Below are 15,419 nucleotides of genomic sequence, written 5' to 3'. Positions count from 1 at the left end.
AGGAGCTGCATGTGGTAGCAGGGAGTAGGGAAGGGAGCCAGCTGCATCACACAAGGCTTCCCCCTGGTGGCATGTAAATCCTGGGACCTGCACTTGAGGCCTGCATGATAGAGGTGGGTTGCCTGGCTCTGCTCTTTGCCTCCATGTGCAGCTCCTGGAACTGGCCATGGGGGCAGTATGTGTGTGTGGGGGGGTTCCCACCCTCCCTCACATGCCCACAGCCTGCCCATCCAAGCTGCGTGCTCCCAATGCATGCTCCTGTCAGCCCCAGCCACATGTTCTGCACTCCCACCCAGCTGCAGCTTCCCTACATGCTGCCCAGAGTGAGAACTGCACCAGGAATGCAAGGAGGAGCCACTGGAGGCTGGGGAAACCAAGCAGATCCCTTGGTGGCTGCAGCAATGGCAGAAGTGGCTCCACCCAGAAGCTGTGCATGATGGCTGGGGATAGGGCCCTCACATGCAGGAAGGTGGGAGCAAAAAGTACGGGCTGAGCGGGGTACAATTATTTGGTGAGCACCCATGAGCTGGATGAAACTGCCTGGTAGGCTGGATTTGGACCACAGGATGTATTTTGCCTGCCCCTGAGTTACTGCCTTTCCCACACTTAGCACAATGTTATTTGTCCCACTTTTATGTAGCCTCCTACATACCAGTACCTAATTCATAAGGTATGAGGAGATCCTGGTCTCATGGTCTGGAGCTGAGGTACTTCACAAAAAAGCAAAGGTTCACATGAATACAAGCCATCTACCAGGAGGAGAGACAGTAAACACTTTACAATGATTCCCAGGACTATTCACTATGCATATGGGTGAGGCTGAAGTATACCATGCTCACCAAAGAGACATTCAAATCCCAGACTAAGGAGTACTATGACAATAAGATCAGCAAATACAGAAGTAGTTATGGTACCACCACATCTGCACTCTGGTTCCTGAAGAGGCCACACTTGTTCTTCATTTAAAATCCCTTTCCCATCAAAAGGCTGCATGTCAAAAACTCACCAAAAACAGTTCGGGCAGGGACAGACTCTCTGTTAAGCCAGAAGGAGACCTGTGATAGGATGACAGTCATAATGCAGGGCAGGTATGTCTGTATCACAAAGTACCCAATCTTCCGCTTGAGGTGAAAATGTGTGGTCATGACGACGTACTCTCCTGGAGAAAGAGCAGGTTAGAGCAGAAAGCAGCAGAACAATCCTTATCTGCCATGTATGGACCAACAAAGCTTCAGTCCAGGTTATAGAGCATTAAACTTCATCCACAGAAGACATGATTTCAATAAATTTCCAGGTTGTGCAAATATACTATCATAAAGCAATTGGCCGACAGATCCTGATGTTTTGTCATCAGGAAGATTGCACAATAACAGCATGAAACCAGCGTATATTTCCTGCAACATGAAATTGGTGCTAACCTTCTGGGTGTCACTTTTATATGCAAAGCTTTTGTAAAAACATGAGGTTTGTTTTGCAGGTGGGTAGGTGTAGGCTGATGAGCACTTTTATCAACAGTGAAGGGGAAGAAATTTACATGAATTAGAAATTTTTAAGCACTTCCTTAGGACTTTCTCTATTACCTTCAAAACAGTCACAAAAAAATCCAAAAAACCAAATCATCTGAACATCACTTGGAAACAGTCCTTGGAGGCTTTCTCTGCCTCTCTGCGCCTAGGGAGAAGAGGCACCTTTCCTGCTGGGATGGGTTTTTTGATTCAGCCACCCCTCCATTTCTTACTCTGCCTCAAGCAGATGTGTGATGGGTAGGGTCTGCCGACTTTTTATGGACTGTAACACTTCTACTTTGTCACAGCGGGATCCTGATACCTTCAAAATTTGCCAAAATTTCGGTCATTGAGCCTATGACAAATGCTTTTCCAATATTTAAGCCCCCTCACAGAATCTCTGTTCAGAGTTGGGACAGGTTCCTGGCAGTGAAAGGTTTCCACAGTAAACCAGTAGATTCTTTCCATCTGCCATCTTTGTTTTCATTCCCCTCCCTCTGCTACTAAGGTCTTCAGTCTGACACATTGCATTTAGAACACAACGTCCTTTTGTCATGATTTTTACACTAATAAGTCATTATGCATCAGTAGTTTTATGGATCTCTTTCCATTTCAGCTTTCAGTCTACTACTGTTTCAGGTTTTTTTGCTATAATGTGGATCAAATATAATATTTATTCTTGGACTCCCCACCTTTCCTCAAGGGAGATGATGTGACTTACGAAAGAGAGGTTTTTCGTAAAGGGGACATATCCTCAACAGAGATTCAAATAACATACACAAAAGAGAAAAAAAGAGGACACACACACGAGGTTACAGCAGCTGTATGCACCTGAATCACAAGGAAAGGGAGAAGCAGCAGATGGGAAGAGAGAGGCAATTAATATTGGTCATTAATCATAGAAAATATTTGCTTGAGACACTGTAGCAGGGCACTAAGAGATGCCTGCTCCTTAAGGCTGAAGAAGTCTGGCCAGGGAGATCTGCAGGCTAAGCAGAGCTCCCTAGCTGCAGGTTTCCAGGGTAACAGCCTAAGGAAGTAATTGGCCAGACCTGCCAACATCACCTGACGGGCAGGAGGCAGGGTTCTGGGATATATAAACCCAAGCTGTACTTAACAGACATACATTCTCTCTGGCAATTGATAGGTGATCATATGCACCTGCCTGCTGAAGGTAGTTAAGATGTGGTGCTGCCTGCTCAGCTTAGCTCTCTAGGTCCTACATGACTACAGGGAGTCTCCCAGGTACTAAAAATAGGGGCATGTTACGCTGAATGGAAATTTACTGTTGTTATTGTTAATATTTAAGTTGTAGCCTAGGGATTGGGGCGAGCCCATAGTGCCAGAGGGGCGCAGCTAAGGGAGTATGGAACCAGGTGCCCAGGAGAGAGGCACAGAACGCCAGTCACTGCAGAACAGAGTGCCTGCATGTTGCAAAGAGACAGGAGCCAGAGGGTTCAGTGCTAAAGGCATATAGAGTAGATGGCAGTAGTAACACCTGTGAGGCATAGGGCATATGTAGGGGAAGTCAGAGTGTGTATACACCTCCTGGTATAGCTGGGTGCATGAAGGGCAGCTTACTGCCTAATGAACAACTTAATTCTTTATTAACAAGGTGTGGCAGGTGAGATAAGTGGGTGGGCTGACAGAGGTCAGCCTCAGGACAGTCCCCTGTCCTAGACACTCTTCTGTAACTCATAATATTTGTCCAAGAGATAAGAAAATCAATGAGCATCATATGCACATTCTCTGCCTTAAACTCTATGATGTTCTTCTGAAAGACTAAAGATGACCAAAATTAAATGAACTCCAAGAAGACATTCAAAGGCACAACTAGTAGTTATGGGCATGAATTCCTTTGACTTCTAACAGGAATGGAAAGTAAGGCACACTAACTTCCAATAGACCTTCTTGTGCAATCAGCTTGTAAGTTCATTCCTGATACCAAATCACTCTAGTACCTGTACTAGATCGAACCATCTCTGTTCCAACAACATGGCCCAAAAGATCATACTGATTGAGGCGAGATCCACCTTTTGCCACTTCTACTGACTTATCTTTCCCCAGCGTCCAAGTATAGATTACCTCTGTCTTCGTGTAGGCATCTGCAGAGAAGGAGGAAGGAGATTCAGGCTTCTGATCATTCTAAAACATACCAACATTAGTATCTGGAGTCAAATTAATTCCTGTTCTGAATTCCATGGAGCTATGAAGATGCACATGGCCAATCATGTGTAGCCACCAACTTGATTTAGGAAGTCAATCATCTAAAAGTCAGGGCTTACTAGTGACGGTCTTCTAGATGCTAAGAAATTTGTAAAGTAAGCTGGTAAGGGAATACGACTATGCATTATTTTAGGAGGCAGTGTGCTCCTCTTTAACTTTCTTGTGCTGTCTTTTGAATACATGTGAGCATGAACAACCATGTGCATATTTCTGTTTTAGCACCTGATTTTTGCTCTTTAGACTTTAGGCAGAATTCATATCTACATAACTGAAACCCCATAGTTTCCTAAATGAGATGCCCACATCATAGGTATTTCTGTACCCGGATAGGTCTGACTATTCCTCACTCTCTTAGTCATTTTGAATATCCTACTCTTTCCTACATCTATATGAATGTCAAGGACTCATTTTCCTTCTGCTTTCAAGCCTTTGATCTTCCGCTCCTGGCCTCCTGCAGCTGCCAGCAATCAGCTGCCTTACCTCCTTTTGACTGCTTTGTTAAGAATCCCTGTAACTCACAATCATCAATTTTTTCAACCAGGGATAATTTTGTATGTGCTGGGGGCCACATATGAAAAACTGGTTGTTAGTAAAATTTCCCACTTCTCCATTCTGCCTTCTTCAATAACCTACTTTCTTCTCCTGTGTGATCACAGGCTTGCCAGGCAGCCTCCAAATAATTCTTGTTGGGGGCCACTGGAGGGTTTGGGGCTGAGAAAAGGCTGTGTGCAAACTGAAGAAGAGGCAGCCAGTAGCGGGCTGGTAGGTCATTGGGAGACGTAGCAGCACAGAGCAACACAATTCTCCAAATACTTGCATGGCACTCCTCTAAATACATATCTCACTTCCCACCCCTTCCTCATACATGTGCTCCTTCATTCTCCAGCTTCCTATATGCATGATGTGATTCACAAGTGCTCACCCATCTACCTACCTGCTCCCCCCAGACACACCTGCACACTCAGACACACTTGCTTTCACAGTAATGCCAGCCTTGCAACCTTCAGATTTAAGGCAAAATCTGCTAAGTCCTTAAAGAGCATGTCTGGTAAGATATAGGCACTGGAAAAGCTGTTGGGCAACACCTTAAACTTCATACAGCGAAGGGGTGAACACAGCCACTCCCAGCATCCGATAAAGTGAGCTACAGCTCACGAAAGCTCTCATGCTCTGTGTCTCGCTCGCGTGCCCTTGCTCGCTCTGTCTCACTCACACATGCCCTTGCCCTCACTCTCTCTCTCACACAAATCTACGCTGCTTTCTGTTTTATAAATGCAATATTCGTGGGAATCGTTCCTGTCTTTAAGATCTTTATTTTGACCCTTTGCCATTCAGATGCTGAAATATTCAAAAACAAGATGACACCAAGAACCATTCACCAATTGGTTCTACTGGAAATATGCACACAAGTTCCTTTCCTCCATTTCTTCCTCCTATCCTAACTTTTGTGTTGCAGCAAATAAATGAAAGAGAGGTGATCTAAGGAAAGATGCTTCCCGGCTTTGCTAGGTGAGAGTGTTATTCTGGCTTTGCGCTCTCATTTCACTCTCCAACAGTTAGGGCTGGAATGCCTATCCCTACAAAAGAAAGCTATGATGTCTCCTCCTGGCAATCTTTTTTATTACACTGTAACTAATGGAAATCAAGAAAACATGCCATTAGCACTTCTGCTCACTAGCAGAATGAAGAGTAGGACTGACTTGGTACATGCAGGTATAAGAACATATACAATTATCTGAGAAAAAATATAGGAAGCTGCTTTAAAACAAATGACTGTTCTAGGCATGATCCTGCTGCTGATGTTACCAACATGGTGCTTGCTTCCAAGCAGGAATTATAAATAAAAGGTCAGTCTAGCTATTTCTCTAATAGTCACAGGGAAAGAGTCCAGTTAGTCCTTGCCTAGTCTGGTCGTGATGTCCACTGCAGCCACTCTCTCACTGTTTCAGAGAGACAGCAGCCATGGGATCTGCTCAGTGGGAACAGTGCAGAGATAAGCACAGCAGGGACTAAATTTACTGCCAGAATAGAGACAGTCCTAGAGTACAATTACCTATCCCTAGATTACAGCATCTCAGGATTATGACAAATGCAAGCTGACATCTTTACATAATGGGCATATACATATTCTGTTTGTAGCTGGAAGTAATTAAGAGGATGGCCAATTGTATTCTCATCCTATCTAAAAATAGCATCTTTCCCTTTGTCTGAAGGTAGTAACAGGATAAGTGTCTCACAGTGTGTACTTATGGTAGAGTTTTCTTGGTTGTAACTTATTGAGGCACATACACACACCTTGCTTGCTGGACCATAGCCTCAGGATCTTCTACATCACATTCTGTGTGCGTGCAGTGTTGGCACCCATACAAATGGCCAAACTTGGAGTAGACCCATCATCCATTTAGTACAACATCCCTCTTTTGACCATCTGTTTCAGAGGAAGGTTGAAGAAAGCTCACAGTTGGCAGATGTGGGATAATCTGTTCCCCCAAAGATCTTGTGAGAAGCCCCAGTGGTCAGAGGCTGCTTTAAATCCTGTAGCATGAGGGTTTTTCTCTTTCTTCTCGTACTCTTAAGTATGAGGCTATTTGACCCTCATGCACTTACTCTCCTTCGGTGACGAATTCCACTTGGCATTAACAAGTGTTTTTGAATTTCCTCTCTTTCAAACTAGATGGTTGGGTGCTTTATTGTATTACATTTTCTGAGACCCTAGAGTGTCATCAGGTGGCGGTCCAAACTCTTATATATTTGGGAATAGGTAACTCTCAAAAGGTTGAAGTAGATTGAAGGGCAGCTCCCCATACTAGGAGGCGACTCTGCATAGAGCTGTACAGAGAAAGATAATTTTACTTTGTGGAGGATTTTGATACTTTTCATTCCCATTTGGAATGAGATCCAAGAGGTTTGAGATTCTAAGTGAAAATGAATGGAGTGCCAAAGACAGTCCATGTAGTGGGATGCAGCCTCTGACAGTCCTGGGAACCCAGACTGCTGCAGAGTTGTGACTTTACAATTGAGGAGCCAGTGCTCTGTGGTTTCCAGCATCCTGGCTCCTGACCATCCCACCTTTTTTGCTGAAGAAGGGCCAGGAACCCCAGCTCCCAGGGTTTTGGGGCTTCCATTTCCCATCAGTCTATCCAGTGGGATGCTCAGAAGCTGGTTGTGTGGGACAGTAGAACCAAGCAGGGTTTGAAGCCTACCAGGCTGGCAGGGCCCCATTACAACTCTGCTGAGATTAAAAATGTCCTGCGAGATGTCTCATTTTGATAAACTGGCATTCTCTGAAGGTTACACATTGAGTATTTCCATCCACATACCGCTGTGGAGGGGAACCCTGCTTACTTAAGTGGCAAACTTGCAGCGAGATCAAATATCACCAACCCACCCCAGAGTCCAAATTACCTGCACATATGCATGCAGCAATCTTGTCTGTAATAGGGGAAGGTGTGGTTTTATTGGACTTACGTAAAACCCTGGGCAAGTGCTTGAGCACTGTATAACTAGTAAAAACCCAATTGAAGTGTTACTGAAGAAATAACAAGTAGTAAGAAATAAGCTACCAGGATTTATACATGTAAAACTGTGCCAGTGTGTCTCTGCGAAGAAGGCTGAACCTGGCACTTACAGCTTCCAAACTTCAGTGGGCAGGCATGTACATCCATTGGGAAGTCCTCCAGGTGCATGGGGCACTCAGCATGGATTGTTAACCTGTAAGAGAAACAAACACAGGCCAAGATCATAAATACATGGCTGCTGGAGCTTCTGGTGCAGCCTCTTGCCCTGTGTGCTCAAAGCTGACAAAGCCAGTGCTGACTCCCAGTAGATCTCTGGGGAACAGGCCGTTGGCTGTGGAGATAACTGCATGGGCTCCAGTCTCGCCACCTTCCCCAAGTTACAACCTAAGCCCTATTGACTGAGTTCGTCTTTATCCACTAATTGCAAGAGAAAAATCTGCCAAAAACCTGTACATGTACATATTTGCGTGTAATGTTCAGAGAGGTTATTAGCGCCTAGTTTGAGCAGTGCCACAAACTGCATCATGGACCTTATTAAACCCAAGTGAAAGGAGCTTTGCAGTGACCTAAGCATGACCTATTTCTGGTAGTTTGGGAGGAGTCAAAAGCCAATAAATTATATATGGTTAGCAGATATATAAAGAGTAGCAAAGCACTGGAGAAAATTAGAAATCTGGGCTAATGTGATTCACGACACAGCTCCATGTTACCTACCTAAGCATCCTGAAATTCAGAGGCTTGTATCAGCTGCTACATGGACACATGTATCAGCGTATGGACACATATAACACTTAGACCAGAGGCATTTTGCAGTGGTTCAATTTTTGTGCGTCTGCACTCTTAGAATGAAACATACGCCACTAAGCATGCTGACCAGAAATATTGGCTAATGAAAGAGGAGGGTTTTTGGACCATATGGCTCCTTTGTGCTCCTTTATGGCACCCTAAAAGTTACAAAGATACTGACCCTGCATTTTAGACGTACAGACTGCAGTTGTCATCCTGTTCTGCAGAGATACTAGTGTGGGAGTGGAACAGACTTGTACACACACAATCCTGGTGCCCATGTGAAGCTGCGGGGCATAACCCAACAATATGATCTCCTTACCTCAACAATAATATGCAGTCATCTCTGGGAAATGGGACTGCTGTTATGATAGTGCTAGTGACAGTACAGAACTTGTGGCCTCACACGAAGGGGCCTTATATGAAAGAGCCCAAGAAAGCATGGTAATTCATTCTTAAAACTAATGCTCATTGTTTAAGTAGTCCAAACAGCATGGAAAGTCTGCAGCATCATAACTTAGACAGTGGAGCCATAAGACAGGGTTTAGGAGACATTAGGTATGAAATACTCTAAAGAGCTCAGTGAATCAGGAAAACTTTCTGTGGCTTGACAAGGCAATAAAAAGAATGTTGGCTGGAACGGGGTTGTCACTAAGGCAGTGGAGTCATCCTATAAAGAATCCAGTTCATAAGAAACGAGCAGGAAGATTTTGTTGCAGTATTTCTGCTGTAAATTGTTTTTTCAAGAAATTGGTAGCTTTCCCAAAAATGTCCCTTGTCCTTTAAAAACTGTTTTTTTTGTAAACGTAAATAAATAAAATTAAAAAATTGAAAATTAGTTTTCAGGTTTTGGTTTCCTTACTGAACAGCTTTTTTTCCCCTCCAAAACCTCCAATCATTTCAAAGTAAAATTTCAGCGACAATTTAAAATATCAGTAAAAAGAGATAAAAATTAATTCACAGACCACAGTTGTGAAGCAAAAGAGCAGCAATTCACCCTGGGCACTTGTCCACAGCATCAGCCTTTTCTGGCTAAAGATGTTATCATATTTTTAACTCTTGTTATGTAACATGACTAATGACCTAACGCGTACATCATTTAGCATGTTATGGCTTAATATGCTATTACTGGTAAAGAACGCTAGGGGGCATGTCATAACAATTCTACCCTCCTGCTCTCACATTAGTAATTTATGCCAGGGGGCATTTTAAGATGGCATTTGATTTCAGTGGACAGGAATGTCATCAGCTTTCCTTTAGAGACATCCCTATTTTGGGGGTATTGAGTTCCATAAACAGTGCTGCCCAACTTCTGCAAAGCCTTCCTCCCCTTCACAAGGCTTGGTACCGGGGGTCAGACAGGTGGGCATCCATCCAGAGGGGCTGCCCCAAGCCTGTTCCTGCACTCTTCCCCCACCCCTGCTTTTCTGAGTACCTGATGCAGGGGGTTCATGAAATCTTTTTGTGCAAAGCTCTGTAAGTGGCTGCCTGCGACCCCCCTCAAGTTAGGCTTGGCATTGGGGGTCGGTACTATAGGCCACCCAAAGGAGCTGCCTCCCTGGACAATTTGTTCCTCTGACCAAGCTGCCATCCCGTCGCAAGTCTAGCTTGCCAGCATCCCTGGGAATTGACATTGGGGTACCACAATCATTCCATGTCCCACACACACCCAATTTGCAGAGCAACCCAAAGTGGCTTCCCCCTGCAAAGTCTTTTCCCCCCATTTTTTGCACAGGGTTTTGGTGCTCTTTTTTTGCCTGGATTTTCATGCTCTTTTTCAGTCTAGCGCCAGCCTGTCTGGAGTTTTCTTTACTTCAAAATGAGGTTGGCAAAGGGGTGGCGAATGGGGGGGTTCCTCCCCTCCTCAAGGCCTATACATTGTGGGAGCAGTGGTCAACCAGGGAGTTTTGAGGTGCATGACAGATGGTAGAACATCAGACAGAGGCAGAAGGACTCAGTCCAGCTGGGAGAGTTGCTACTGGGTTGCACAGGACTGCTAATGCAGTGCTCAAGAAGAGTGCAGGTTGTGGCTGATGAAGTCAGGTGCAGTGCAGTGTTCAGATGCAGGATGAGAGCTGCTTTACGACATGGGACTTAAAAGACAATACCACTTTACGTATGCATTGGTAAGTGGCATCTGACACTGGGCTGTGCCCTGGGGGTGGGGGTTGCATTGTTTATTTCAACTTTGATGTAAATAGGGTTGGTGGATTTAATTGCTGTGAAGGAAGGCGCTGGTATTGCACAGCATGAAGACCCACAATCGCAGTGCAAAGTTTGTGGTGGGGGGGTACACCTTCCCCCCCCTTCCTTGGCCATCGGCCACTTTTCTCTACCTCACCTTCCTGTTTGAGCCCTGCTCCCCACACCCCAGTATGGGAGGAGTACCCAAGTTAAGGGCAGAAGGCACTGCATGGTGGTTTTCCAAAACAAATTCTTGTGCCCCCCGCATTCCTTCTCTGGCTCCTATCCATGTTGCTGCTGCCAGTCACAACCGGCAGAAGAGAAGAACACAGGCATCCTTCTCAGCCTTTGTGACTGACATCACTTCCTTCTCAAGTGGCAATACTGGCAATGTCACCGCTGGGTGCCTGTTCACTACTTGTAATATCCTTAGATTCATAATACTGAAAAAGCAATTGAGAATTCACCATTAGCAGTATATGTATAAAATTTAAGCCTCTCTCTGCTGCAGCATAGATGGTTTCTAAATAGAGACTAAGAGAGAGTATTGTGTGAATACATCAGCAACAGCCCCAGCCCTGGTAGCACTGCCTGCCCAGGGCTTCTCTGAGGCCTCCACCCAGACAGCCTGCTGTGGGGCTAGAGTCACCCTCCTCCCCTGTCTGGGGGATGCCTGGTGGGGCCTCTGTGGCTTGCGGGGTGGAGTGGGGAGCAGGAGTTCCCTCGCCTGTCTCACATGTGCCCACTTTTGGGCCTTGGAGGAGCAGGTGAGGGAGCTCCAGGCTGAGGTCAGCAGGCTGTGAGTGATCAGGGTTTCTGAGGATGAAACAGTACTTTCATTCTCTGCAGGGTCAGAAACCTAGTGGAGAAGCCCCCCGGGAGAGACCCACTGCAACGGGATGGCAGACGGTTACCTCCAGAGCCAGGGCTACCTGTGCTACCACAGTGTCAGCCCCCCAGGTACAGCTGGGGAACAGGAATGAGGCCCTGGCAGCTGTGGAGAAGGAAGTAGGAGAGGATGCCTCCAAAGGAGCAGATGCCACTCTGTGCATGGCACAGTCTGAGCGATACTGGAACACCAAGAGGAAGAGATGCTGTGTCCTTGTCATCAGCAATTCCATCCTGAGAGGAACAGAGCGGCCCATCTGTCACCCTGACCCCATGGCACGTGAGGTTTGTTGCCTGCCTTGAGCGCAGATGTGGGACATCATGGAGATGATCCTGGGCGTCATACGACCCTCTGTTCAATACCCCATGGTCCTCATCCATGTGGGAATGAATGATGTGGCTAGGAGCAGCTGGGACTGCATCATGAGAGACTACAAGGCTCTAGGGGCCAAGCTCAAGGAGACCAGGGCACAGGTGCCTTTCTCTTCTACTCTTCCAGTGAGCAGACACAGGTGGCACCACGAGGCATGCATTGGTGAGGTAAACCAGCGGCTTTGGAGCTGGTGTTACCAGGCGGGCCTTGGGTTCTTAGACCACGATGCACACTTCCACACAGAGGGCATGCCTAGGTGGGACAGGCTTCATTCGTCCCCGAAAGGTAAGCATGTTTTTTTCTTCCAGGCTGGCTGATCTCATAAGGCAAGCTTTCAAGTAGGTTCACCGGGGGACGGGGACGCAGAGGAATGTGAGGACACTTTGCCGTCAAGCCAGGTGACACAGGCAGGTAAGTGATAGGGGCCAGGGCAGGCTTAGGAACAAGGGGGCAGCACATGCACCTACAGGAGGCCTCAAATATTTATACACACATGCTCAAAGCCTGGGGAATAAGCAGGAGAAACTCACCCTCCTGCTAGCTAGCAAAAACCCAGACCTAGTAGGGCTCACAGGGAGGCGGTTAGGAAGGCCAAGGCAGAAATGGAGCTAGGGCTAGTGACCAGAATTATGGATAACAAAAAGTCCTTTTTCAAATATATAAGGAGTAAGAAGGCACTGGGTAATGTGGGGCCCCTACAGGACAGGCTTGGCAATCTGGTGATTGCAGCAAATGAAAAAGCTGACTTCTTTAACTAATTCTTTGCCTCCATATTTCTGAACAGGGACTACTAGGATTATGGATAGACCTAGGGGAGGCACCCCCATGCCTAGGGTCAGGGATGACCTAGTTAGGGAACTTTGGGGGGGCTGGACATGTTGAAATCAGTAGGTCCAGATGCTCTTCACCCAAGGGTGCTGAGGGAATTGGTGGGGGCCATAGTAGAGCCCCTGGCATGGCTTTATGAGCACTCATGGGGCTCTGGCCAGGTACCAGAGGACTGGAAAAGGGCCAGTGTGGTCCCCATTTACAAGAAGGGGAGAAAGGAGGACCTGGGTAACTATAGGCCAGTTACTCTCACCTTGGTCCTTGGGAAGATCTTTGAGAGAATTATCAAGGAGCACATCCACAAGGACCCAGCAGGGGGGGTAATGCTCAGGGGCAACCAACATGGGTTCACTGAGGGCAGATCCTGCCTGACTAATCTGGTTTCCTTTTATGATAAAGTCGTAAAGTCCCTGGATGAGGGCGTCAAGGTGGATGTTGTCTTTCTGGACTTTAAGAAGGCCTTTGACACTGTTTCCCACCACATTCTCTTAAAAAAACTGGGTGACTGCAGCATTGATGCCTACACAATCAGACAGGTGGTAATTTGGCTAGATGGTCGCACCCAGAGAGTGGTGGTGGATGGGTCATTTTCAACCTGGAGGTATGTAGGCAGTGGGGTCCCCCAGAGCTCAGTTCTGGGGCCTGTACAGTTCAACATCTTTATCAGCAATTTTGGATGTGGGTATGGAAAGCACACTGTCCAAATTCGCTGATGACACCAATTTGTGGGGCAAGGTGGGCACACTGGAGGGGAGGGACAGGATCCAGCTAAATCTAGACAGGTTACAGAGGCGGGCAGATGAGAATAGGATGGAATTCAATGCAGACAAGTGCAAGGTGCTGCATCTAGGGAGAAGGAGCCAGCAGCACACCTATAGGCTGGGAAACACCCCTCTTGTCAACATGGTGGCAGAAAGGGATCTTGGAGTCATTGTTCACTCCAGGATGAACATGAGCCACCAATGCAAGGAAGCAGTCAATAAGGCTAACCGCACCTTGTCATGCATCTACGGATGCATCTCAAGCAGGTCCAGGGTGGTGATCCTTCCCCTTTATGCAACATTGGTCAGGCTGCAGTTAGAGTACTGCATCCAGTTCTGGGTGCTGCACTTCAAGAGGGATGTGGCTAGCATTGAGAGGGTCAAGAAGAGGGCCATTTGCATGGTCAAAGGGTAGCAGGGCAGGCCCTATGAAGAGAAGCTAAAGGGCCTGAATCTATTCGGCCTCCACAAAAGAAGGCTGAGAGGGGATCTGGTGGCCACTTACAAACTCAGCTAGGGGGACTGGCAGAAATTGGGTTTCTGTTTCCCCGGGCACCATGGGAGGTTACTAGGAATAACAGCCACAAATTATTAGAGAGAAGGTCCAGGCTGGACATCAAGAAACATTACTTTACAGTTAGGGCTGCCAGGCTCTGGCATGGACTCCCAAGGAAGGTGGTGCTCTCTCCTACCTTGGGGGTCTTTAAAAGGAGGCTTGACAGCTATTTGGCTGGGGTGTTATGACCCTGGCACTTGTTCCTGCCCGGGGGGTCAGACCTGATGATCTGTTTAGGTCCCTTCTGACCCTAAGTACTATGAAACTAAACATGCACTTGAAATAATTATTTTTAAATTTAAAAATTAATATTTCAGTTTTTAATACATGAACGTGCCAGTCTTTACCATGATTACAATATTTTTGTCTCTGTTCAGGGTAAGAACAGTCTGTGCTGCATTTGTCTGTCCTACTTCCAGGCTTGCCTGCTGCTCAGCTGCCCAACCTACAGTGTGCAAGATTTAAAAATGCAGAAAAATTACCAATATCCAGGTAGCCCAAGCAGCTATTTACTGAAACATGCTTCATTAACTCTTTTCAAACATGATGTATGCAATGTTCCTTTTTTATTTTTTGTTTATATACCCAATTTTTTTTTTAGTTCACTGTGTTTCACTACTTGTGCTCGGTGTACTCTTCATTCAGATACAAAGGAGAACAGTCATTTCTGGGTGCTGGGCTGACTTTTGGGCAGTCTGTTCACTTTGTCCAGCAGGTACAGCAAAATAATTAGAATGAAGTTTTGGTATTAGGGTACTGTAGCTTCCTAACAATTACAATCAAAATATCTCATGTGTCTGCCTTTTTTGGCTGTCTGCCTTCCTCTGGTAGCTGCCCAAAGATGTGAAGTGCTGGACCCCAGACTGGACCAGGTACCTATTTCCTAATAATTATGCTCTCATGTATTTTGTAAGGGCAATGGTAATGGTTAAATTAATAATTATACTAGTAATAATCATAAAGGATACTAACAATACTCGAGCTAGAAAGTCATTTAGTATTGATTGCACATATACACATACATACATTCATTCATTCGTGCATATGTACATTGTAAATGAATCGGGAGCTAGGAGCAGCGGGGAGAGTAAGGACACAGGCACACGTGTGTCTTGCACACACGTGTGCCCCCTTACCTGACCCGTAGCGGAGGTGAGAGCAGCAGAGGCGAGCGGAGCAGCAGCGGGGGCAGCAGCAACTGAACCCCCTAAGGTAAGTGGGGCAGAGGGGCCGACGCAGCTGAGCCGGATCCAGAGGGAAAGCCCCCCGGATCCCTCTTAGCTGAGCCAGTAGGGAGCCGCGCTCCCAAACCGCGTGAACAGAGCGTGCAAACAGACGCGGTCTGTAAGAGCGCGCCGGGGTTTACGCCGGCGTTCGCGCCAAAGGGGGAGCAGGAGGGGCTGAGAGACCGACTCTTGTTAGCGCGGGCCAGAGGACCCGAACTCAGCTAGGAACTCCTACGATGTCCTACACGGAGTGCTGCCAGGGCCCCTGCCCGGGGGCGCAGCCTTCCCAGGGCTTGTCTGAGGCCTCCACCCAGACGGAGCCCACGGGGCGGCTGGCGTCCCCCAACTCCCTGGCCTGCGGGAGCTGCCCAGCAAGGCCTGGGGGGGCAGGGACCCCCACACCCGTCCTGCAGGTGCCCGCCTTAGGGCCCTGGAGGCACGGGTGAGGGAGCTCCAGGAGGAGGTTAGCAGGCTGAGGGGAATCAGGGAGGCAGAGGAAGAAATTGAGAGCTATTTTCTTTCCCTGCAGGGTTGTACGACCAAGGAGGATGCACCTCAAGATGAGCCC

At 47.0% G+C, this 15,419-nt stretch overlaps 1 protein-coding gene and 1 long non-coding RNA gene across 5 annotated transcripts in view; one reads left to right on the top strand and one right to left on the bottom strand.

Moving 5' to 3' along the window:
- The window catches only part of GABRA3 (gamma-aminobutyric acid type A receptor alpha3 subunit), a 179,478-nt gene that overhangs the window by 48,483 nt on the left and 115,576 nt on the right, over positions 1–15,419 (bottom strand). For all 4 annotated transcript variants that reach the window (XM_019540285.1, XM_019540283.1, XM_019540286.1 and 1 more), the window contains 3 exons: positions 7,360–7,442; positions 3,467–3,610; positions 1,007–1,159 (listed from right to left, as the gene is read on the bottom strand). In XM_019540285.1, the coding sequence (XP_019395830.1) occupies positions 1,007–1,159; positions 3,467–3,610; positions 7,360–7,442 (380 nt within the window). The remainder of the gene's footprint in view (positions 1–1,006; positions 1,160–3,466; positions 3,611–7,359; positions 7,443–15,419) is intronic.
- LOC109313635 overlaps positions 4,447–15,419 on the top strand; it is a 15,559-nt gene continuing 4,586 nt past the window's right edge. The window contains exons 1-2 of the long non-coding RNA XR_002102105.1: positions 4,447–4,457; positions 6,450–6,458. This is a non-coding gene — a long non-coding RNA (uncharacterized LOC109313635). The remainder of the gene's footprint in view (positions 4,458–6,449; positions 6,459–15,419) is intronic.

Source organism: Crocodylus porosus, unplaced genomic scaffold, assembly GCF_001723895.1.
Source record: "Crocodylus porosus isolate Cpor-Errol unplaced genomic scaffold, CroPor_comp1, whole genome shotgun sequence".
Classification (NCBI taxonomy): Eukaryota; Metazoa; Chordata; order Crocodylia; family Crocodylidae; genus Crocodylus; species Crocodylus porosus.
The sequence above is the reverse complement of the archived record's forward strand: the minus strand, read 5'-3'. Positions and strand labels throughout refer to the sequence as shown.